The sequence below is a fragment of the Anopheles merus genome, chromosome 2L, assembly GCF_017562075.2.
Source record: "Anopheles merus strain MAF chromosome 2L, AmerM5.1, whole genome shotgun sequence".
NCBI lineage: Eukaryota > Metazoa > Arthropoda > Insecta > Diptera > Culicidae > Anopheles > Anopheles merus.
This window is the reverse complement of record NC_054083.1, coordinates 34,131,685-34,157,327: the sequence shown is the minus strand read 5'-3', so window position 1 is coordinate 34,157,327 and position 25,643 is coordinate 34,131,685. Positions and strand designations below refer to the sequence as shown.

At 47.5% G+C, this 25,643-nt stretch overlaps 4 protein-coding genes across 6 annotated transcripts in view; all 4 read right to left on the bottom strand.

Annotated features, from left to right (window-relative positions):
- The window catches only part of LOC121591990 (elongation of very long chain fatty acids protein 6), a 39,243-nt gene extending 28,449 nt beyond the window's left edge, over positions 1-10,794 (bottom strand). The window contains exons 1-2 of one of the 2 annotated variants that reach the window (XM_041913138.1): positions 10,696-10,794; positions 7,306-7,803 (exon numbers count right to left, since the gene is read on the bottom strand). In XM_041913138.1, coding sequence (XP_041769072.1) covers positions 7,306-7,478 — 173 coding nt within the window. In that variant the 5' untranslated portion in view covers positions 7,479-7,803; positions 10,696-10,794. Of the gene's footprint in view, positions 1-7,305; positions 7,804-9,020; positions 9,174-10,695 lie in introns of those variants that run through there. The other variant, XM_041913137.1, reaches the window with a different exon arrangement.
- Positions 10,795-11,621: 827 nt separating this feature from the next.
- LOC121594821 (guanine nucleotide-binding protein G(f) subunit alpha) lies at positions 11,622-17,591 on the bottom strand. Its single transcript, XM_041918522.1, has 5 exons — positions 16,763-17,591; positions 13,295-13,629; positions 12,966-13,232; positions 12,386-12,905; positions 11,622-12,307 (listed from the first exon to the last, which is right to left on the bottom strand). Exons 2-5 carry the CDS (start codon positions 13,492-13,494, stop codon positions 12,140-12,142), a joined length of 1,155 nt encoding a protein of 384 aa, XP_041774456.1. The 5' UTR covers positions 13,495-13,629; positions 16,763-17,591; the 3' UTR covers positions 11,622-12,139.
- Positions 17,592-17,817: 226 nt separating this feature from the next.
- On the bottom strand, positions 17,818-19,927 carry LOC121594823 (coatomer subunit zeta-1). Of its 2 annotated transcripts, none has more exons than XR_006005041.1 (4): positions 19,761-19,927; positions 19,290-19,669; positions 19,012-19,224; positions 17,818-18,795 (listed from the first exon to the last, which is right to left on the bottom strand). XR_006005041.1 is itself a non-coding variant. In XM_041918524.1 (4 exons), exons 1-4 carry the CDS (start codon positions 19,773-19,775, stop codon positions 18,748-18,750), a joined length of 534 nt encoding a protein of 177 aa, XP_041774458.1. In that variant the 5' UTR covers positions 19,776-19,926; the 3' UTR covers positions 17,835-18,747. The 2 variants fall into 2 exon arrangements, 1 of the variants encoding a protein (XP_041774458.1); XM_041918524.1 differs by having other exon boundaries at positions 17,835-18,795; positions 19,134-19,224; positions 19,761-19,926.
- Positions 19,928-20,038: 111 nt separating this feature from the next.
- On the bottom strand, positions 20,039-25,515 carry LOC121592324 (zonadhesin-like). Its single transcript, XM_041913724.1, has 5 exons — positions 25,017-25,515; positions 24,112-24,924; positions 23,790-24,027; positions 21,313-21,404; positions 20,039-21,244 (listed from the first exon to the last, which is right to left on the bottom strand). The coding sequence occupies exons 1-5, from the start codon at positions 25,087-25,089 to the stop codon at positions 20,109-20,111; spliced, it is 2,352 nt and encodes a 783-aa protein (XP_041769658.1). The 5' UTR covers positions 25,090-25,515; the 3' UTR covers positions 20,039-20,108.
- Positions 25,516-25,643: the final 128 nt, after the last annotated feature.

The following is a 25,643-nucleotide window of genomic DNA, read 5'->3' as shown; positions in this document are numbered from 1 at the left end:
ATTGCTTCCTGCTGCCGAGCGCCAACGTACCTGTGTTTACGCAATTCATGAAGGCCAGCGAACTTACGGACACAGCCACTTTTTCACTTGGAAAACCTTCGCCGCGTGGAAAACGGCACCCGGTCACGCGATTTCATCCCCCAAACACACACACGCATGCAGAGAATGAGCATACCGGCATACGGTATGGTAGGGACCGGCATGTTCCTTCCCGTAGGAAAAAGCGAGCGGCCCCCACGAAACACACCACACCGCAATCAACAGTGTTTGTGTGTGAGTGTGACCTACCCGGCAAGCTGTCGCCACGCCAGGCGTTCCCGTTTTTCTGCTGGAACGTGGGCCAGGCTCATTAAAGTCCTCCTTTCCACCTCGGGGAAGATGTATCAATAAAATATTCCCGGCTTCGTGCTTTCTTGTCACGATTCTCTTAGGGAGAGGGAAATTGGGACCACCTAAACCACGAACTACCAAAGCCCAGGAACGCCTGAGTGTGTGCGCACGCTTCAAATTAACTAATAAAAGCAATGTACCAGGGACGACGAGTGTGCGTTTTAAACGCCTACCAAACACACACACACACACTTCGACACAAAGGTGGGGAACTGGGATCTGGGAATGATGCTTTTTTTTTGGTCAACCGTGTCACTAATTTGTCCATGTCACGTTGCTTTATCTACGGCGGCAACAATAAACACGTGAGAGCATAACGGCCTCAACTCTTGTTTACGATGATCTTTTCTTTTTGCTGCTGTCATTAGTTTATGTGCACTTAAACGCTGCTTCAATGGCAGAGGCTTCGTAGTCTCATGCTGAGTGTGAGTGATTTGGTGAATCAAAGGTCACGAGTTCGAATCCCATTTCTGCTGGAGCAATCATATCATTACTTTAAAATCGTAAACCTATATCTCTTTTTCTTCTTCTTTTGGCTCAACAACCGATGCCGGTCAAGGCCTGCCAACCCACTTGTGGGGTTGGCTTTCAGTGACTTATTGATTTCCCCCCATAGCAGGATAGTCAGTCCTACGTATGGCGGCACGGTCTATTTGGGCTTGAACCCATGACGGGCATGTTGTTAAGTCGTACGAGTTGACGACTGTACCATGAGACCGGCTTCGTAAACCTATATACTAGAGATTTATATTGGAATGTGGTATGACTGCTTTCTGAGAATTCATCTTATTTACATGTAAAAATTGTGTTAAAAAATATCATACAACTCGATTTATGAAACACACTTCATCTATTCAAAATATATCCTGTAACCAGACCATAACTGATAGGCTTTAATTACAACTCAATTTGCCATTTCATAAAACTTCACATGATCTTCAACTTTCTTGTACACCTTCTCGACAAATAAAAACTGCTCCCCAACGAACCAATCGGACACCCGCGCTCTCAAACATGGGACTACTCCCGCGACCTGTGTATCCTTCGGCCCTACTACCCTATCAATTATCGTGGCAATTTATGCGACCCAACTTATAACCCACTCATTGTTCCGTGCCAATGCCCCATACATAGTGGGTATGTCGTGTGCTTAGTCACCGGTTTAATGATACCTCACATCACCTCCACTCCGTTGGCAAAACACACACACACACACACACCAGCCTCAAACGCATGGAACTCTACATGCAACCGGTAGCATTTTTAGGACGCAACTGCTGCCACCAACACACAGTGGTCAGGGTTTGCAGGACCTTCTACGTACTGGTACGGTGGTCAAGCAAGAGAGCCGCCACTTCATATGCATAAATAAAGACACACACACCGGAAGTATTTAAAAAAAACTGACTCATAGAGGGAGAGAGAGAGAGAGATCCTAGAAGGCTAGATATCCCAGAAAGCGGGAAGGATTGAAACGGACTGCATTCTAACGAAACGGAAGGATATGGATGGTGTGTGATTTACAAGGATTTTCGCTTCACTTTTTACCACCAATTGATGCAACCGGTACGAAGCACACACAGCACGCAAGGAAGAATCAATTACAGTCAGCCCTAGTTCCGTGCAACTCGCAAACACCACAAACGGGCAAGGTAACCAACCAACCTGCTGCGCCGCATAAAACGTGTGTCATAACTGCAACAAAAATTGCAACCTGACCTCCACTGTATGTTTGTTGCGCGTCCCTGCATACAAGTGTACGACCAACACCACCGGTAGCAACGCCAATTTGCTATCTCAGACACACACACACACACACACACAAACAACCAGGGCAATCTGTCACATCACGGCGCTCTAATGAGATGGAAACGCTGTTCCCCCATCTGGCCTGCGCTCTCCAACGCGATGCCGTTTGAGCGACGAAATGAAATCATGCACAACAAAATTATCATCTTCAAAAACATCAAACGGAACGGAGCATAGGACCGTCGAGGTATAGCCAGAGAGAGGGACATGTCGTGTATGTGTGTTAATAATGTCGTTTAACACGCTCAAAGCCGACATGCGGACGATAAAAACAACAAAAAAGGCCCGCAAAGAGTAGGAAATGGTCGCTCGTCGCTGTCCATTTTATACGCCCCACCCGGTGTGGAACGCAATCATCTCATCCAGCAGCAATTGACCATCGCCCGGACAAGACCACATCCCTTGCTAAAAAAAAAGAAGCGTCCAGCATGTAGCTTGAAACCTCCCACATCTCGACCGGCAAAAAAAAACACACACACAGACAGCATCCAAGGTGGGTTAGATCACTTTATTAGTGCTGCAAGATTCTACCATCGTCCCTCCTGTCGGTCTGCGCGCGTCCGAGAGTCTGAAATGATTCAATTATGCAAAAAAAAAACAAGAGCCGCTACCGACCGCTACCTAACAAGCGAAAAGGAAGAGAGAAATTTACTACTCTACGGTCCACTGCGCCAGATGAAGATCTTCAACAGAAAGCAGAGATGGTTTGAAGATATCAGCATGGACGTGGAATGCCTGCTTTTTTTTTGCTGGAATACAATAACAAGACTTGACGTACTATATGTCCGTCCGGGCAATAACAAAAAAAGGTACAAAACACAACACCTCCAGTAAGCGAAGCGTGTATGATGGATTGGATTAGTCTCCATGGTGACAAATACTGCTGAAGAAAAGACAAACGAACATTTCCACGCCACTGCTGCCTATTAATCATTTCTGTACGGTACACACCATTTCTCTCTGGAGCTGAAAGTCTGGAGCAATTTCAATGCGGAACGATAACACATCTGATGTATCTTCTGCTCAGTATCTTCTGCAATGATGATAGAATAATAATCCCAAGAATGATTTATGTCCCCCCAATAATCAATCACCGAACAGCAGCAGCAGCAGCAGCAGTTCGATGATGATGAATGTCAGTCAACTCTCATATACCTGTAGCCTGAAGCGTGTACAGGTGTTGTGAACAGTTTCCAGCAATCAGACCGGTGAACGACGCACGTGCTCAGCCCTTAAACCAGCTCTCTATGCCCTGGAGTTAGACGCCTAGATAACGCCTCTATCTCTCTACCACGACGACACGGTGATTACGGCCTAGGCATCAACCCCCGAAAAGTGTGTTCAACAGCGTGATTACCTCCTACTTCCTTGTCCCCCCCCCTCCCCCTTCCCCCCTTTCGTGGCCAGCTCCCAGAGCATGACATCATACTCCATAGTGTGTAAGGCGTGACACGTCTGGATGACTTAAGCTTTACTTCCCTTTTGCTGATTGTGGAATTACGTTTTTGCTCATTACCTGCGGGTTTGCGTAATATTTTTAGTTGAATCTTTTTAGCCTCTGCTACCAATACCAATACGTATTGAATGATCGGTACAACAGTTTTGCTTTCATTTCACCCGAGAGCTAATGTGATCATAACTCGTACGAGTCAGCTTCTTACAACCGTGTGCAGCTGTTTCAACACAGGTGCCGGGGAAGGTGTGCCAGGCGCCCCAGGTCCAGAGGTCCAGATAAACCTTGCTACGCCCGAGCATCACCGTCGTGTACAAACATTTGCATTTCCGATTTTCAAACCCTGCTGGATCTCACACAAAAAAAGGAAAAACCAACAAACGCGGCTCGCTGTTGCTGTTCTTTTTTTTGCAGATGCGTCAGATTATTTAACATGTCCACATGGTTCTCCTTTTAAAAAAAAAACCCTCACATATTTAGCGTCGTTGGTGTGCTGCTTTTTAGCGACTTTTTTCGGGGATTTTTTGGGGGGACCAAAATATCTGGCAAAAAAACATTCGCGCAAAAAAAGCAGATCGATCGATCAGTGCGCGATCTCGTACTGCATGCTGACGTCAATATGCTGAAAGAACTTGTGTCTAATGATCGGTCCGGAGGGTTGGTTTTGTGCCAAATCACCATGTCGCGGCGTGGGGAATAACAACAATGGATAGGGGGTACATTTTGTCAAACGCACAAAAAATCCACTGCTCTGTGGGGAAGTTGAGTTGTTGTGACCGATCCGCGGAAAACATATTTACATCATTCCCGGTGGTGGTGGTGGTGGTGGTGCTAATGCCCAAGTACTCTCTGGCGGGGTGGTGGTGATGTTCTTCGCGCAGTACGCAACACACCAAGTTCATGGCAATAAAGTGTTCGCATCAAGTGTGTTTGTGTGTGTATGTGTGATTTCTACGGTGCGGAAAACAAACAATATCACGCTCTCTCAAGCGGTCTGTGGCATGACTTGCTGGCCAATGCTGGGTTCTGCTGTGTTGCGTGATGGAAGAACCCGCAGCGCGGCTTAAGAAGCGTAAACTGCAGCTTCAATCAGAGAGAAACAGAGAGAGAGAGAGAGAGAGAGAGAGAGAGTGGGAGAGGGTTGTTGGCAGGGAAATAAGGAAATAAAAATAAGGCTATCCAAAAGCACGGTTTTGGTTCAAGGTGGTCAGACACTCTTCTCGGTACAATACAACCACTACACGAATACGTGGACAAAAAAAAAGCGAACGACCGCAACGTGCAGTAGCATCGATGGCCTTAAAACCAACGGATTACGAGAAGAAGCAGTTATCCTCGACAATTTAACACTTAAAAAGATACCCCACCCCAGATCTTGATCAATCAAAGCTGTAGTTCCGAGTTAACAAAAAACAAAACAAAAACAAGATCCTCAAGATCGACTTCTATCGGACAGACACAAACAATAGCGGGCAATTAGGCATTTATTTTCTTATAAAATCCCAAACAAATGACTGTTAGAGCCAGTGCAATCAAAAATACTAACGAGAAAGATCGACACAACAACAGCAGCAGCAGCCCCCCAAAACACACAAGTTCAAGATCGTTCGCGATCCAAACGTCATTTCGGCGGACTGTGTGTGGTTTGTTCTCTCTTTCTTTATGGTGTCCGTTCGGTTCCGGCTTAGAGGACGAGCCCCTCGGAATTTAAGGTGGAGCAGCAGCAGCAGCAGCAGCAGCAGCAAGTTGAAGATGGTTCGAGAGCCAGTGGAAGGTTCCAGCCGATTGCGTCAAAACAGACAACAACAAAAAACAGGTTGAATTTATTAATCGGGCTGGACTTTCCCTCAGTCAGGACACTTCTCGATTGTGCGTCAATTTTGGAATGTATTTTCCCACACAGAATGAAATTAAAAACAAATAAAGTATTTCAGATATCGTGATTGGTTTCCAGCGCTGTCGAGCTGCAGTTTTTTGTCGATTTGCTTTGATGCTTTCCTCAGGAAAGACAGATTGTGATCATACCCCAATGACGCACTTTCAGCCAAACCATCTTAAATGAATGGTTCTTTGCTCAGTGCATTTGTCTGGATGCTTTTTTTCCGGGTATGATAAATCCATCGGGTGTTTTCCATTCACTTTTGCCGCCGTAAATAACGACTTCCATCCATCCATTTCACTCCTCTCCCGCGAGTAGCGCGCACTTATACATGCCCCCTTTTACATACCAAGGACGTTTGGGTTTCCTCTTCGCGTCTGTGGTCTGTGGCACCATGGCGACGTGCTCCGTGTGCCAAAGCAGACAACAAATGACGGGGAAGGGAAATGTACCGCAACGCGAAGTTTAACGGTGGTTTTTTGCGCGGTTTTTACCAGATGCACAGTCAACCGTCAGTTTAGTTACAAAGCTAACCCGTATCTAAATGGCGCTTTTAATCGTATTGTTTTGATGATCAATCAGATTTAGTATGATAGTCCATTTAACAGGGGATTTTTAATGCTCTTTATGAACATTCTTGTTGATAAAAAAAACATAGGCATTCATTATGTTTGAATGTCTGTGTTATAGATTAATTTGATACGGATTGATGCGTAGCTTAAGTACAAACTCAATCTTCATCCAAGCCGGAGCATTCCATAGTACAGTGGACAACTGCTCGGACTTCAGAACCTGCGATCGTGAGATCAAATCCCGCCAAAAACGATGATGGGATGGAATAATATACTGTTTCTTCTGGATAAATCTTCTGGATCTCTCTGTACATATTATTCAAGACATCTTCACAACAAAGCCCAGAACTCTTCTGAGAAAAAGCAAATGTCTGTTTTATCAATCTATGCTGGGAAAATTGTGTTCAAAAAATAGTGCTACCAATTTAACGTGTGTTTGGTCCAAGAAAAATCATCGGGAACCAGTTGTGTTTAATCTTCCTCCTACTGAGAAACTTTATAAGACACACATTTTGTCAGCATTTAGAGACACATTTTCAATTCCATTCCAAAGCCCACACACATTCCAACTTAATGTGGCATGTCCTCCTTATCCTCTTCCCAACGTCTCATATCTTCTGAGCCCACGGCTTACAGGCCCACGAGCCGTAGTAGTAGCATCAACATCCACACATCAACAACATTGCAATCAAGCGTTACATTCGTTTATCTGTTCCGCATCGTTTACCACACCCGCTCCTTTCGGGCATATGATGTGTGTGGCATGATGGTGGGGTTTTTGAACTCAACTCCACCGAAAATGAGAGCAAAGTTACGTAAAGCAACATTTCTCGCCATGATCTATAGTTGTGTTGCAAATCTTTCAAATCCAAAGTGTGGTAAGAGGAAGCCGCCCCCTCTCCCGATAAGTCGCGGTCGCATTGTGCAAAGAGCTTTCAACTCCATTGGAAAATGTTGAAGATTTATTCGATCTACACGCAACACACGCTCTAAAGAAGTATATTACATTATGAATTTCGTTGCAGTTTTTGAAGTCCTATCATCTTATCTATCCAGACTTTACGTATCCTACCTATCGTCGTGTCATGTCCATGGTCCTATCGAAGTCTGCAAAGCCCTAACACTGGACTTTATATGTGATGTCTGTCACTTCCATCAACTCATCGTTCCCTTCGCTTGCCACCTCGATTTCTTCGACTTACCTTGGCCTGTTTTGCATGTAGTACTGGCCGCCAAAGATGACCGCCATGTAGATGCCGCAGTAGTAGAACACGTACGTCCAGTTCTTCACCATCCAGACGCGGGTGTCCTGGTGGATGAACTCATTCTCAAAGTCGAAAATGTACGAATAGTTGGGCGTTATTTCCACATTCATCTTGAGGCCGCGCTGCAAACAGGACGTTCAGGATACACACACACACACACACTCAGGCACACGCACTTACACCGACACAGTCACGCGGTTCTTCCCGTTTTGCCGGCAGGGAGCGATTTGCGCGGCCTTCAAAAGTACGCGCACACACACAAACACTTCCACACACAGACACTTGCCAATAAATATTATCCTAGCGCGATCGCGAGCGGTAGCGCTGTAACCTAGCACTTGTTTACCTAATGATTAGACGTTTTGCGACACTTTCGATCATACGGACAACCGGTTGCCGTGACGGACACCTCGGATTAAAACCGACTTTTTATTCCTGTTTCAAAAACCAGATTGCCAGAGGAGAAACAAAAAGAGATGAGAATAGGGAGGGTTAGAATATTCAGTTGAATAGAAGCTCGTAAAGGACTCTTAATGTAAGCCGTTTCTCTTCTAATCTCAGGAGCAGGTGCGCCTTCAAATCACTTTATCAAAGTAGTCTTTTCAAACGGAGAACGAGTGGATCCTTTCGCTTCCGGTCGAGTTGTTCCTTCGGAGGAGCAAAGTGTCTTTTAAAACAAAAGAAAACCACTCCAAGCTACCATCCCTAGGCCCCTCCACCCTTCCTCTCCCTCACTATCGATCGCATTGCTTTCTTCGCGGTCAATAATCCGTCCTTCACAGGCAATGGTCGGAGGAGGGAAACAAGTGAAAATTGCTCCAGCCGGCAAATTTTTCCTCCCAGATTGGACCCACACTCACACACAAACACACCCACACAGATAAGGGAAGTAAAAAAGGGAAGCTGCAGAAAGGAATGCAATTTTTGAATGAAAGGATGGTGGGAAAATGGAAGAAACACACACACACACACACACACACATACACACAACATCGGCTCTTTGGGGATTCGATGAAAATCGCATCCTTGGATGCTGCGCTCCTTCAGAAGAGAAGAGAAACTCTGTAATGCCGGCTTCCGCTTTGCCCTCCCGCACTCTCCCGCTCAGGATTGCGCTCTCTTTCTCTCCCACGGACTCCTGGTATGCGCTCCTGCTCGCACCACATTCACACAGCTATCCTGTTATGTCACTGATAAAGCATACACGTGCTCACACACACACACACACACAACTGCGGGCGCACGTCCTGCGAGAAAGATTCGCAAGTGCACATGTCCTTAGAAGATGAACCATGGGTGAAGAAGGTGAAGGGGGGAGGCGACTGGATAACTTCCGGTTTTTTGGGGGAATTGATCGTTCGTGGTGTGTGTGTGTGTGTGCTACTGGACATTTTTTAACACCGTACAACCACACAGCTTCCTTCTCACACTACTCCAGTTTCAGTTCTTTTTTCCAGTTTTCCTTCCTGCTGCTGAAGTGTGGCCTCTGGCAATGAAGAGTTTCTTGGGCACCCTTATTTTTCCGGCCCTAGGGCACCACACACACACACACACACACACACACACACACACACTGCTCACAAACACCACCATGCACTCCAGGGAAGTTTGCACGAAAAAGAAGGGAACGGAAAGCAAAAAAGAGTACGAACCGGGTGGTGTCTCCAGGTGGCCCAGCGGTGATGGAGGGTTGGGTGGGAAAGAAACACACACACGGTGCGGCGTTGTGCGAAAAATCGACCACGGGTGGTTTCGGTTGTCCGACGCAAAATGAACCTCTCGGCACGGCCGACACACGGTTTTAACCAGCGGGCCCGCGTTTGACGTGTGCGAGAGAGGCACACACGCGCGCCGGGCAGCGCACACACACACACACGAACACTGCACTGAAAATTCTCTGAAACCGGTATAGAGAGAGGGAGCGCATGAGCGAGACAACCAGTGGGCGCGAATTTATCGGGCGATGAATGAAAATCTGCTCCCAGCAGCAGCGCTTGCGTGTCTGTGTGTTTGTGAGCGTGCGCTCGTTTGGGCACTTTCTCTCTCTCTCTCTCTCGCGAAATATTGGCTTTCTCTTTCACACGCCGCTCTCTCGCAGTTCCTGTAGCTCGGGTGTGTGCGTGGATGATAACGTTGTAGGGCGCTTATATGTGGCGTGATGATTCACCCCGCGCCTCGTACGCACGTTACCACACTCTTCCGGATACCTTTTGTCCACTCGCACACACCGACACGAAACCCTTCCTCCAGCACAGGTATCAAAAAATGGAAGAGAAAGACCGAGAGAGAGAGAGAGAGAGAGAGAGAGAGAGAGAGAGAGAGAGAGAGAGAGAGAGAGAGGATTGCGAGCCACTACCACTACCGACCGACCGACGGTGCAATAATTCAGCAAATTTATTTACTGCAAATATAATCATATGCAAACGTGTGTGCTCGTCGCACACGATTCCAGCCAAGTCTGCAAATTCCTGCCTACGCGCGCGCACACACACGCATAAGCAACGTGCGTGTGTGCGTGTACCCGTATTTTGCAGCGCCGGATGCATTTTAAATCATTTCTGCCAAAAATTATTCACAACGGAAGCTGCTGCCACTAATTAGAAAGGGGTGGTCGGAGAACACACACGCACACCAATGAAGTAGCGGGATGCAGGAGAGTGACAGAACAGAAAAGCGGTGATGGTAACACACACAGACGATCTGTCTTGCCGGCACAAATCGCAAGAAAACGTGCTCTGGCTGCTAGTTTGGGGGGGGGGGGCATTTTTCTTCCGGCTTTTCCACTTCCGATGCAATCGCAAAGTGTGCGCTGAGTTTCATGGGCAACAGTACAGTTTTTGTTCTCTTTTTGGCGCGGTGTTAAAGCACTCCAGCAAAACGGTTCTTTTACTTCCAATCCACGATAATCCATCCATCCTGCCGCCCCGCCGGCACCACCTTGAACGGTGACGCTAGACACGCTTGCCTTCTCGCTCTGGCCACCAGCCTACGTAAGTACGAGCACGTCTGAGAGAAAGCGAGAAAGAGAGAGAGAGAAGCTATGCGAAAAGTGCGGAACAGCAATAAGAGCAGCAGCAGCAGCAGCACACACAGTTAGAACACGGCACACGGTGGAGGAAAAGCGCGTGATGCCACTTCCAGCCACTGTTGGGCGGCTGGCGGCCGCCCCGTTTTCTCTTTTCGGGTGAAAGCGCACACGTACACACATCCACTCCCACACAGACAAACACACACAAAATCGGTAAACTTTCTAACGCGTTTTCGTTCGTTTCGGTTGCCCCTTTTTGCTAATGCTAAGCGGTTTTTCACATACACACACACACACACCTGCTAGGGAGAGAGCGGGGAGATGTCACACGTGCAGCACACACAAGCGGTAGCACAACTTCATGCACACCCGCAGCAAACACGTTTGCGGCCGCAGCTGAAAATTTGGCAGCGAATGGGAAGGAAACCAAATTTACCAGCCGAAGCGAAAGAGAGAGAGAAAAACAGGACAGCTGACGGTTGGCTGTCTCGGTCGCGTGCGTGTGCGCTCTCGCTCACGCGAAACGTCTGACGCTAGGAACGTGCGCGTGCGGGCTCTCTCTCTCTCTCTTTCTTTCTCTCGCTCTCGTTTGCGATAGGTTTTCTCTGTCTCGTGAGTAGCGAACGATAAAAAGTGCAATCAGTCCGCTGTCAGGTGACATTTTATGTAAGAATTTTTTTGTTTATTAATTTATTATAAAACTAAAAAATCATTAAAATATTATGCCAAAATATTATAACATTTGGTCAACGCACTGACAAGCTATAATGCTGCAAACAATTTGACACGTGAGAATATTATTGCAGTTTCAAATTCTGCATTAATGATGGGCGGGTCGACTCGAACCTCTCGGGTCGGAGTCATCCTCATGCGACCCGGGTCGTAATTTTAGATCCAGTAGGTTCAGTAGGTTCACCAAAGCATATGCGACTCCGACCCGAAGGTACATCAAGTTCAATACGTTCGTACGAGTTCTGTAGTTTCATATGAGTTCGGTAGGTTCATACGAGTTCGGTAGGTTCTTACGAGTTCAGTAGGTTCAGTAGGTTCAGTGGGTTAAAACGAGCTCAGTAGGTTTGATGAGTGCATTCGAGTTCGGTAGGTGTATACGAATTAAAGTAGGTGCATACGAGATCAGTAGGTTGGGTTTTTTAACAGACGGCAAAAGTGATAAAAGTGAAAATGTAAATTTTTTTTTATTTATTTATCACATTCGCCGTCTATCCAGCACCCCACCTAAATAGTTCATACTCCCTAGTTAGCATACAATTGTACCAGGGAGGTCATACTGTATTACTACTGAACTAAAACATATTACCCATAACACATATTAAGGCTACTACACTCTTGTACGAACTCACCAAACCTACTGAACCTATTGAACTCGTATGAGCCTATCGAACTTGTGTGAATCTATTGAACTCGTTGCACCCACGGGTCGGAATCGATTCCGGCCTAGTTGCACTCAACTCCGGGTCGATCCGTTAGTGGAGTCGTATGACTCATCACTACTGTGCACCATTTCTTCTGAGATAATTTTAAAGTAATTAACAATTAATAATTAAAATAATTACTGGTTTACAATCACAACAGTACAAAAAAGTATATTTTAACAGAATTTACATACAAAAAAAAGGCACAGCACACCGACACTGACCGATGGGAACGTAAGCCTAATCCAACGCAAAAAAAACACGCAATAAATAATTTTCGTGACGTAACAGCTGCGCCACGTGCTGCAACTTAAAGTAAATCCATCTTGGAAAGGTTTTTCGTCAGTATGATGTTGTGCACATCGTTGAAAACGGTGCGCACGTTCTGCGTGTCCGTGGCGATGGTGAAGTGGAAGTAGCAGGTCCGTTTGCGCCCCACAAGATGTGACGTTCTTCGCGGTGGTTCGTTTGTAATGTCCTGTGTGGGAGCAAAAAGGAACGGAAAACCTTTTAGTAAACCTAACCTCTCCAATTTGCAATTCCCGCATCCACCTACCACCAGCTTCGACCGGATGAAGGAGCGCGTCCGCGTCAGCTCATCGTACAGCTGGTCCTTGTCCGCGAACGCCACGTAGTCGTCGTAGTCGGGGAAGTACGTCCGGATCGATTGGCCCGCCAGCAGCTTCTGCTCCAGCACGTCCTGCTTGTTCATGAACACAATCACGCCCGTCTCCGCCAGAAAGCGATTGTGCCAGACGCCCCGGAACAGCTCGAACCCCTCCGCCAGCCGGTTCTGTTTCGGGTCTTCGCGCAACGTCTGGTCGAACCCACCGCACGAGATCAGGAACAGCACCGCCTGCACGCCCTCGAACGCTTGCATCCACTTGCTGCGATGGTGCCGCTGCCCGCCGACATCGAACATGCGGAACTCCTGCGTACCGCCGCCGAGCGAGCCGGGCATGCGCACGTTAAACCGCACCTCCTGTATACCCGTCGTCGTTTTGCGGCAGTTCAGGATGTCCCCGTTCGTCGGGATGTACCCGGGCATTGAGATCTTTTCCACGCGATCGAGAAAGCTGGAGAAGAAGAGTGTTGGCGATGCGTGTTGGATCACTTTTAGCCTAGGAAACACTTACTACTTCGCACTGTCGATCAGTTGAAATTCGTTCGAGCGTTTGTAGCACCGCTTCACACCGGCATCCGACCAGAGACATCGTACGCACCGGACGTACTCGGCCGAGAGATTCCAGGGCGCCTGGGGACCCATCCGGAGGATGTACTCCGCGCACCGTTGATTGGCGATCGAGTCGAACTCCAGCTCGAGCAGTATGACCTGCCGCACCAGCTCGTAGATCGACTCGTGTATGTTCTCGTAGATGTCCGACAGCTTCTCCAGCCGTTCACTGTTTTGGAGATGCAAGTCTCGTTATTGAATGACTCAAACTAATCCTTCTCGATCACTCACTCAAAGCTGTAGCTGTTCTGTATGTGCAGGATGCGCATCTGCTTGATGATGGTGGTTTTGCCCGACTCGCCCGCGCCGAGCAGCAGCACCTTGACCGGGTCGCGGTACAGCTTGCGCATCTGGACCACCTCCTTGGAGGATTGCTTCTTCCGCGCCTGCAGCTCGTGCGACGGCCGACGGAAGCAATCGATCAGCAGCATGACCGGTGTGTGATCGATGTGTTGTGATGATGCAAAATATAACGCAAACCTGCGGTCCTGTGTGCGATTCGGTCACCCACAACCGAATGGCCGACGATGCTCTTGCGACACGGTGTTAAAAGTGCGCGAAATGACCTACCGATAGAGAGCAAAACACAAAACAAAAACGAGAGAAGAGAGAACAAAAAATGTAATTTGTGTAATTGATTTTTGGCACGGCACGGGGGAGTACGTGTACAGGTTTGGGTATTCGGCTGGCTGGGCACGATCGTATGGGTGATTTGTTATCGATGCCTGTTGGGAGTTGACTATCTGTGGACAACCGGAGCGGTGCCGTATATCGCACCTAGCCGATCTTTCAATGCCGCGTGGCGAGGAAGTGATGCTTATGGGGGTGGGGAACTATTCTGTCCTTACGGCTGCCCCCATCAAAAGATTCAAATCAAAACCCCACCGGAACCGATAGCGTTACACGATCAATGTTTAAGCCTCGGAAGGTGGACACTCTCGAGTGGCGGGGCTGGATATGAATGACTCAACGTCGCAGAATGTGGCTTTACATGATGATGTGCAATCAGTGGCAGGCGATATGACCATTCTTTCCGGGTATGTGTCTGTGAACTTCAGCGCTTCTTAGGAAGTAAATTTTGGGTTACCACAAGATTGAGAACGGAAATCGTCGTCAAACGCTGGTTAGTAGCCAAATTGAAAGTGATTAGGAACGGAATTAATGGGTCTCAAAAATGGATCTCTGGCTATCTCAAACCTTATCAAGAAGCGGATCTTCTTCTTCTTCTTCTTTTGGCTCAACGACCGTTGTCGGTCAAGGCCTGCCTGTACCCACTAATGAAGTGAGCTTGGCTTTCAGTGACTTGGCTTTCAGTATAACTACGAAGTGAGTATAAGTTTGAAGTGAGCTTGGCTTTCAGTATAACTACGTATGGCGGCTCGAGCTGACGACTGTACTATGAGACCGGCTGAAGTAGCGGAATAAACCATTGCAAAAAATCGCTATGAATGAAGAAGTTCCATGAAGTTCCATTGTAATTTTTGTTGACAATTTTATCATCAATATCAATGGAGGCTACTGTCCACTTGTTGAAAGCTGGTCCTGTTTTTCTGGTTGGTAATTAGATTTTATTTTCTACGAACGTACTATCAAACTCTATATGTAAACGTTGTTCTAAATGAGTGTAACCTTATATTTCTTTTCAACTTGAACTCTTCTATTCTAGCTTGCTCTCCTTTTATCCTCAACCTCGACGGTCAATTTAACGCATATGACCGTCGCAAAACGAGGGAATATAATAATGATGTAACATACATTCTCTTCTTATTATTCTTCTTATTGGCTTAGCGACTCCTACACCGGTATCAAGCCGCTTAGCGCTTAGCGACTTATAAAATAATCCCAATCCCAGTTCTTGCTACGGCGGGATATGTTCCAGTTGGGAATCGATTTTTTCCGATTTTGTAGGAGCCTGGGTACCTATAGAATAGACCACCAGTACAACCCGCATATGATAAATTAAAAGGGCAAAACATTATTTACTTATTGCGGAATACAAGTAGCTTTTTTTAATTTACATCTAGAACTTTTCCTTTTTTTTTTCATTATGAGTCACATACAGGCTTCCCTGTACCCACAACATAGAGATGGCAGTATCCATAAAGCGCTTGATCACTAAATGGATACTTCAAAGGAGCGAGGAAGTCACCAGTAGCCACTGAGAGGCATTAGTAGTGGTAAAGCGTGGTTTAAATCGGTCAAATGATATTGTGATACAGCTCCAAAACATAAGTAAATCTCCCTAATTTGATCATTACCTACCTTTCCATAAAATTATTTAACGAGGACGCATCCACCAGGATCCTGAAGCACAGACAAAACACAGACAACCTGCCGATTAGAATCTCTTCGCCGTTCCCCCAACGGACACCGTACAAGACCCCCCCAAGATACGATCTTTACGATCGTATCGCGACCAATGCAATCGATGCACTGCAATCAATGTCGGATGCGCTATCGCTGCAAAATCCAAATCGTGACAAATTGAAAGTATTTTCATGGAACTATATCGAAACCCTCCCGCGTCGGTGCGACTTTTGCGAAACGTGGGGCTTGTTTTATATTTACAGCGAAACAACACGATGAGCTTCAGCTAAACAGATTCACACTCTCTATCATCGCGCTACCGGATATCACGAACCCATCATCCTCATATCGCCTTATCGCGCGTTGTTAATCAAACATGGCGCAATGCAACCAAACAACAGGACAACTAATTGTAACCGATGTTGTTGAACAGATGTTGCCGTATTCGGCACACCGCTGCTGGATAAGGCAAACGCACATCAAAAGGCTACCCCCCCCCCCCTTCTACCCTTAGAGGCTCTTAGTAGCAGGGCTACACTCCTCCGCCAAGTCACGTACACATCCCAGCTCATCGGGATTGATCGGAGGCGGGTTTTGATATGGCAGTTTGCAAGCACATCCCAGTGTTTATCGTGTTCTACTGCTGTTGTCCTCCCCCCTTTCTCTCTATTTGAGTCATCCCGCCAGCCTCAAGTGGATACAAACATCGACAACTTATCGGCAATGTAAGCGCCCAGATAGATACAAAAGAGTAGGGCAGGCTCGTTTTACATCAACCGTACACACTAGGGCAAATTGGGTCTCCGATTCATGCGGTCGCACTGCACTGACGTCAGGTGCTATTCATTGAAGAAGATGTTTCCATCTCTCGCACGCGCACACACAAAACATCTGCCGGAAGTCTTGTTGCGTTACATGTGTGGCATGCGTGTGACGTACGCTGAAGTGTGATGAGCCTGTGTGGCCCCCATTTACACCTGATACGCCTCGAAGAAAACGCTCTTCATGTGGTGTTGTCCCAAGGGTCAATGGATTATATGAGTGCAACACGATTGGGTTTCTGGGAATGTTTAATCCACAATGTGATAGATACTTTGCCTCCCGTTCAAGTTCAAGTCAGGTGTGTTGATGGAAGGTCAACACTGCCCAACCACTGCACTAGTTTGCAACCACTCACGAACCATTTCCTCATAACTCATAACAGGGATCAAGTAGATTATAGATCTTGCGAGGGAGAATCGTTAGTCAGTGGGGCAGAGGAAGTGCAGGGCATTTGATGTGGTGTAGGTGAGGATGACTTGTATGAAGGGATCAAAATGCAATAGAAAGCTTTACGCAGTGAACTCATCATTGATTGGGTATTGGGGTTGGAAAGAAATGATCATCACTTACCTTCTTTTATGAGTTTGTTATTCAAGATGCTCAACGATGTCGCCGTTTGTTTCAAAGCAGAGGTCAGCAACTTTCTGATTTTATAATAAGATTGTCCTAAAGCACAGGTACTCGCAGCGTAACAGGTATCACGCAATATAGCACAACGATTGGAGGTCATACCTTTTCCCAAGATATCACGCACATTGCACGCTTCTTACGATGCGCCTTTAGCATCCATTTTGATTATCCATACACACGAATTCTAATTGCTTATTCTTATTACTTAGAACATTCTCGGTAATGCAAAACCTTATCGCTTACAGCACTTCACACATATCTGTTCACCAAAAGAAGCAGTCCAATGTCTGCCTTCTCTTCTCCACGATTACACACCTTTGCTTATCGTCTACTCGCGTGAACCATCGCGCAGCAACGCAAAACCGTTCCTACCCGTACAACTTCCCGCTGTGTACTAACGCGCCAACGGTGGTGAAAAGCGCTGATCTACCCCTGTACCGGTATCGGTTAACCTAAGGGTAGCAGGTGGGGGGTGAAGCATTTTAAGGGAAAGTACACGTATCGACCCATTATCAGTGCCCATCATCATCATCCCGCTCTTCATCACACAACAGCAACAGCAACAGTGGAGCGATAGTAATACTATATCGCACCCACACCGAACCCCCTATCCGCCCTCTTGATCGACCTTACACACCAACACCGTACTACAATTGTGTGTGTGTAGAAGCATGTCACCTGCCCGTTTCTTTATGGGCGGGTGTCTCTCCTTGAACGCGCTTCTTCGAGCCATCGAAACGCGCGTTTTGTATTTTGTAACCCCTTTCTCGTCGAACCGCTGTATGTGTGCGTTTCCAAAGGGGGTAAAATAAGGGTTTGTTTACGTTACGTTGTCCAGCAGAGTGGGGTGCTTTGGGTTCCGTAAACTGACCCGCACGTAGCCCCGTTCGATGAAGCAGACATGCCTTCGCGATGATGTGATGCTTTTGTTAGTAAACCTTTTTCTTGAGTGCAAGTACATTATACAGCACCAGATATTGAGTAATACATGCTAGAGATAAATCCCTTTTATAGGAGGAATTAATTGGAACAATAAAAAAATCCCCTTCGGGCCTGCAACTGCTCCACACAACAAAAGAGACGCGCAACACGTTTGATTTCGTGCGCACGGTGCGCAATTGGATTTTGTCGCTTTACTTTCTTTTTGGCGTGCTGTTTCTCCTCCTCCACAGAGAGTGTAAAATATTTGTTTTTCTAATAAACTCTAATCAATCCACTCCAGGCGCCATCACGTCTCGGAAACGTGCAAAATGCCTGGGAAGCAAGGGTCACGAATATTAGGAGTGTTTGCCCTGCCAAACACAATGTTATCTTCCCGAACTGGTTTGCGGTGAAGGTATATCCAGCCGGCACTGCCACTGTCCCTGGACCGATCGATTCGCTTCCCATGCCAAAAGGGGTTGTGTACATCATCAAGTACGCTTCAGCCGGACGGACAAGGGGCAAACGATATTAGAGTTTGTTGTTTTTGGTACTTCACTTAATTGTACAATCTCTGTCTCTCTAGTGTCTCTACTACCACCACTACCATCGCCATGCCGGTGCAGCCAGTCTCGTTTTATGGATTTACAATCGCTGTCGACGCTTGCGCAACAAAAGCGCAATATTCAACCGTTTCACGCTGGTACAGATATGCAATATGCGAGAAATTTCGGATACAGGATACAATTCGGGCGCCACAAACGGGTTTCGTGTTATTTGCTTAACCATTTATCTTCTGTTTTCGGTCTTAATGTTAACGTCCTCCTAAAATGAAACGGAATTTCGTTCGCTTTCTGTAAAGTGATTCACCCGCCAAAGGAATTGCTACAACACCCTCCCTGCAATGCCGGGTGTAGGGTGCAGTGGACCCCCGGGTGGCTTGACGGTTTGGTATCTATATATGAGGGCAAAAGCAAGCAAATGAATATTCCACTCCCGAGTGCTCACTTTAGCAGTGACCATTTCAGTTGCTCTTTGGCCGACTGTAGAACCTGCAAGAAGAGAAGCAAACAGTAAGCGGCATGTACGCAACCGGGTGGGACAGAGGGGGGAAGCGTAACATTCTCGGGCGGGGGTTGTGACATTTTTTTATGTTTTAGTGTGCAAATACGAGGCTTTTGTGAGGGGACGGGTATCTATTTTTAATGTTTTTGTAGCTTTAGATTTCAGTTTTGATTTGTTCGAATTGCTCCAGCGTGCTAGCGTACCGCCTATTCTACCGTGGGATGTGTTTGCTTGTTCGCTTCAAATACTGTACAGCAGCTTGTTGTGGTTGCTGAGCGTGCGGTACGCTGCCCTACCAAAACAGCCCATGAATGGCGTTAGTTACCTGGGCAACGGTTTGCTCCCCGATCGGAATGTCATCGTTTCGCAGGTCGACCCGCTTCATCACGGACGAGGGATCTGCATCCAGGATAATGCTGCAAAAAAAGCAATTCCAACATTTAATAACCAAACCCTTCACAGGCTACAAAAAACCACCTACCCTCCGTCGCAGATTTCATCGAACGCCAGCATCACAATGTCGAGATTTTCCAGCACCGCCCGCTTTTCCACATTTTTCTTCAGTATCATCGTGATCGTGTCGTACAGACAGTTCAGCACTGACAGCAGTATCAGCTCGTTCTCCTGCGTGCTGCCCATCACGTAGAAGAACAGATCCACATTGCTCTTGTACACGCAGGTCAGCCCATCGAGCATGATGATTTCCGCATCCGCCCGGTGTGTTTTGCTGAACAGGTTCTTCTCGTACGCCCGCTGCTCCTTCACCGTGGGGAACACGTTCTTGTCGTAGTACTTGGCCAGTATGCGGTTCCCGTCGTTGTCCAGTATGCACATGCCCTTGATGGTGTACAGCGTTGGTTCCTGTTGGACCGGCACACACAAAAAAGAGGATGATGACACACCGTTCTCCGTACTTTGCGTTGTGATCATTTCACACGCCTCCCAAACTTACCATAAGTGAGTCCATTTTGTCTGTCGTAGAGTGGATTACTATTTTAAAGCACTAAATAATACTTTTTCTCCACAATAATCATGTAATTTACAACAAAATCTACGAAACAGTCCGCCTCCAGCAACCAACACACAGTAAAATGTTTACGTGGAAAGACACAAATGTCATAACAAACGGCTAGCTGTCAAACGCCAACACGACTCGACACAGGGTGGCTCGAACAAATGCACAAATATAAGCAATGCAAACGGACGGTTATTTTTGAAAATGAAGCGAATATAATAATTTATTGTGCAGTAAGGTAGTTTACAACGAGGGTGAGGGTGATTTTAATTGCACGTGTACCGTCTAATGGCGCCGGAAGCCACAGCGTGTACAATGCTTGCTAACCGGTGGCCAAATGGTGGGGTGCTTCTTCGGCTGCTCTTCCTGTGCGGCCGAGCTTTGCTGTCCGGAGCCGCAGAAATGATCCAATGGTTCGTTAAGATCGCTTCGGTGTAGCTGTGGCGGTGGCGCTGGAATCGTTTTCCTTGGCATATAGTACGGTCCAACGGTTGCGGACGGTGTGCTCGGCGGTGGGAAAAGGCTCTTGGCCGGCTGCGACTGCCGGTACGATCCGACGGTTGGTAGCGGTGCGTACGGCACAATGTCTGAGTCTTCCTCGGTGCTCTCGTACGAGCGAGTGTCCTGCATGGCCGGCGGCATATGAGTGGCTGGGTGCATTTTCTTCGTCGCATGGCAAGCGCACAGCGGTGGATAGAGGGCTGGCCGTTCGGTCGTATGGGCAGCGCGCTCGTAGGATGACGCTTGGGCCGAGTTTGATGCGCTACCGAGCGTACGCAGGTACAGCGGTGCCATACCGAGTGACTTTTTGTGCTCGTACGCCGGCAGCCGTGGTGGTGATGGTTTCTGCATACGGAACTCGGCCTTCGGTTTGTAGCCAAAATCTTCGTCCGATTTCAGACCCTCCAGAGAAACGACCTCAAAATCAATGTACTCGCCCGAGAGGGGGCGTCCGGAGAGGAAGGGCGGTCGCTTCGGACAGTCGCACCGTTTGATGCAGCGACCGTTGTGGCGTACGTAGCCCTCCTTGCACACGCAGCACGGTTCCGGGTGGCACACCTGGGGGTGTTTCACCCCGGCACAGTCCTTCTCGCAAGTCGGTTCGCAGGCTGGCCGACAGTGGGTGAGCCGTTCGTTCGGACCGCAAGATTTTGGCACCGAGTTAGGACGTGGTGTAGGGCGGTGATAGTATGGGTTCTTCTGCGGACGGTACGAATCGTAGGTTACGGGGGCTCGGGGAGGGCACGATTCCTTCCTTATGCAGGACCCATCGTGGCGCACGTATCCCTGCCGGCATACGCACGTAGGTACGGACGCGGCATCCGGTGCACGGCGACAGATCGCATGCAGACAGTCGTCATCACAAGTAGGCTCACAGCATGGCTCGGATGACTTCAGCACTTCGTATGGGGAACAGATGTCTGTGGAAGTTGAGCAACATAAACATTAGCCTTGCTTGGAGCAAAACACTTCATCACAGCCTACTTACTCTTGTTGGGTTCTGCATAGTTAACACTGGCAGTTCCACAGTGCGTACCGCCTACTGCCAGCAACAGCAGCATGGCACTGCACCCAGCAGCACTGAGCGTAACTCCAATAGAACGCATCGTTACGTCTGGATCGGGGTCTGGGAACGGGTCACAGCACACTCGGCAGCTTTCCCGCCAGTCGATCACCCTTATAGCCGTGGCCACCAGTGACCGCACGCGCTTTATAAGGGTACGCACGAACCCACCCAACAGGGGGGATACGGATGTGAGATAGGCGCACCATCGCGGGGCGATAGAAATCCACGGCACGTTTTCGGACGCATCCAAATGCACACTTTCGTCGAAATCAGCAGCATTCGAGTACCCTAGCGCGGCTGGTACGATGATAGCTGGTCAAGGTTTTGCGGACAGATAGGCTCTACGCCCTTAACCATGAACTATTTACTGGTGCGCACGATGCTTTTTTGTTTTGGATAAGGTGTTTGCTCCATTTTCCATTTTTTTGTTTTGGTTTTGTGTAATTAGGTAAAAGGTAAAAAGCGCTGGATAGTGCTGTGTTTTAAAAAAAGGGAGAACATGAAGCTCAGATACGTGTAGCGGTATGCGGCAGGTGTTGAATGATATCTTAACAGTCGTAGGTATGCACGTGCAATGGCGTGTATGGGGCAAGAAATAAGCGTATCCGGTATAAGTTTGGGGAAATTCCAGCAGAATTGCTTTGATTGCTGGGTATCGTCTGCAAGACGATCTATCGTGTGAGGTAGGTCGCAAAGACCTGTATAAGACACTGCAATAGATCTGTTTTTTTTTCTGGGAACCTGATCTGGAAATGTATGGCAACCATGAACTGAGAGATGAGTAAAGTGTAAGACAAGAGTATTGAACATACTTTTGAAACTGAGGGTAATGGTCACCGAATAGCACTGGCTGCTGTTCAGAATCGCCTTGGTAGAGATTCAAGCAAAGAGCTGTGCCGAGGTACAATCAGTTTTGAGTTGTGAACGACATCGCTGTCGTTTGAAACGTAGACTCTACTAAAACACGAAGCAGCAATAATTAAATTGAGCACTAAAGCAAACAAAGATGACCTACTTGCCTGCCAACAGATCATGTTTAGATTCACTTAGGTTCCAGTGTGTTAGTTGGTATTCGGTAGCTTCAGGCATGGATTCAAAAGTAATGATTCTCCAAGAGATCCAATCATTACTCAAAATGCCTAGAGAACTCATCTGCTTAATCGTGAGTAGGCTAAATGGAGAAGTTAATATCACTTACGTATTATGCCAACAACTGTTCAAGAAGATCCTTACATGATATGAATTAGATATTAGTGACTATACTCCTCCAAACTCCTGGATTGGTTTTCTATGGTATCATTCGTCTTATTGTTCTTTAAAACTATTCCCTGAAGGTTGTAAATAGAGATTGGTAACTTTAATTCAAATGATCCTTTTGAAAGAATCCTCCAAGTGGATGAATGAATCTGAATATCTAATTTTGCTCACTGAAGATCCATAAATCTCTAAACAGTCATGAACGCCTGAAGACGTGTGGGAATCCCTGGAGATTGAAAGGAGATTGAACAACAGAACAACTCAAGAACACAGACAAAGGAAGGACTAAAAATCAATCTATCATTAGGAACTATGAAGAATTTTGTTCGATGAATCTTTCGGGAAGATCTTCATGTAATATGCAACGCTTAAGGAATCAAAGACGCATGACTCTTTACAGATCCATTTTCATGCTGGAATCAACATACAAAGCATTTATACAACAATGAATGAGGTATGAGTCATTGAAGATTCGATCCACTGATGTGAACCCCACTCATATTAATGAACCTTTATCGATTGCTCTCATATTCCTAATATGGTATCGTGGTACAACTCTGGCACTTGTTTTGTATTTAGTATGGAACTCTCCTACCATGCACAATACCAGTTGGACAGTACCGTTTGGGTCGTTCAGTGTCCTACGAATGACGTGTTTGGTATGAGTTATGCCATCTTTATAAGCTGTTTTAGAATTGTGATATATTCGATTGACCACTTCAACGTTATTGGATGCTACCCCTATCGATGGTTAATGATCAATGTGAAGTAGATCAATTTTTCATTAGTTATCACTCTCATTGGAGGAGAATTGAATAACAGCTCTTGATATAAACTTCAAGGCATTAGAAGAATCAATGCTGAAGTCATAATTTCATAAACATCGCAGTTCAGATCAGAAGAATTGAGGATCAATTAGAATGATTGCTGTTCTACAAATGACATTAGTCTCACAATCCACGTACCAAAATTACCTCAAAGTACTACAACATTCAAGGAAAACACTCTCGTGGACTGCTGTTGCTTTTTTTTTGGTTTATTTCCGAATCAATGTTTTTTTTCCGTTCCATTTCCGCTCCCTAGCCACTGTACTGTTTCATCGTGTCAAGGTTGCAAGAGCGTCGCTTGGCCCGTTTCAGCACGAAGTGCAGGCACAGGAAACGGTTTTCGGTACGTACAGCCGATAGCGGGAGGCACTCTTCGGGCAGACGGACGGCTCCACACAGTGCCCCTGGTAGCGGACGAGCCCGGGCCGGCAGGCACAGGTTGGCTCTTCGACCAGCAGCAGCGGGCTGCACTGCACACCGGAACAGTCGTTATCGCACGTCGGCTCGCAGCACGGCTGCACAAACACTAGCTCCTCGCAGGCGGCACAGGTTGCTATACGGCAGCGAGGAAGAAAAAATAGCAAAACAATTCAGTTACCAAACAAAATCGCTGTGCGTGAGAAGACAAGCATCTTACGGGCAGGAGTAGTAGTCTCGCACGGCTTGTGCTCCGGCACGGGATGGCATTTGGCGACGCACTTGCAGGGAGTTTGGCCACAGCCGCAGGAGGGATGCTGTTCGTACATGGGCTGTTCGCACTTGCAGGGAGTATGGCCACAGCCGCACGACGGTTGCTCGTACACGGGCGGACAGGGCGTAGTGGTGGTGGGTTTCGTTTCGCACGACTTGTACAACACCTGGACACACTTGCAGGGAGATTGGCCACAGCCGCACGAAGGCTGTTCGTGCATGGGTTGCTCACACTTGCAGGGAGATTGGCCACAGCCGCACGAGGGCTGCTGTTCGTACACCGGATGGCAAGGTTTGGGAGTGGTTTCGCAGGGAGCAGGATGGTACTTCGGTTGCTCGCACTGGCAAGGAGTTTGGCCACAGCCGCAGGAAGGCTGCTGTTCGTACGTGGGATGTTCGCACTTGCAGGGAGTTTGGCCACAGCCGCACGAAGGCTGTTCGTACACCGGATGGCAGGGTTTGGGAGTGGTTTCGCAGGGAGCTGGATGGTACTTCGGTTGCTCGCACTGGCAAGGAGTTTGACCACAACCGCACGACGGTTGATGATACACGGGAGCTTCTGTGGGGCACGTTGGCTCGGGAGCCGGACAGCACGTCTTCGGAACACAGCGACCCTCCAGGCGTACGAAGCCCTGCATGCAGACACAGGTCGGCTGGTACACGAGCATCTGCTGACAGGTGACATGCTCACAGTCACAGTCGCACGTTGGTTCGCAGCACGGTGGCGAAGACACCAGCATCTCATTCGAGCCACATTGCGCTACACAAAGAGGAGGAGGCAAATTGGGATCAATTAGTATAAATCACTTGAAATAAGCGAAAAGAAACTGATAATGTCCCTTTTTAACGTACTGTAAGGGTGCGACACGGCCACTGCACATCCTACGAGGGACACGACTGCCAACACAACTGCTGCCGTCTTCATCGTCACGGAGTAGGTAACACACTACACTGACCACTTCAGGGAACACAACACGCCTTGCTGCCGGGAACTGGTGTCCAAACGAACTGATACCTCCTTGCAATGTGGGGATAGAATATATATACCATCATCGTACGCCAAGGAAGATGCAAGCACGCGTCCGGTTCTAAGCACGTGATAAACCACAAGCGCACACACCTTGGTGTAAAAAAACCCCATCCTTCGAACACACGGCCAATATATCTCGTTGCTTCGGAGGACCAGTTCGATTGTGCGTGAGCGTGGAAGGGGCTTTCCATTTTCCTTCCTGCACCCCAGACACACAATCAGTTCACTAGCGACATTCCACTAGCGACAAGGATTATCAGACTTATTTTTTCTATTGACCTCGAGCTCTCTATCTCTACCGCACACACCTTCGCACTGTACCACGACTTTTCCTGAACAACTAGAAATCCCCATACCCGCACATACCTTGTGCCGGCACGAGGAAGATATAGGAAGGAATGTTGTCCATAGACTGTCTGTGGCTTAATCGCTCCCACACTGCTAAACAC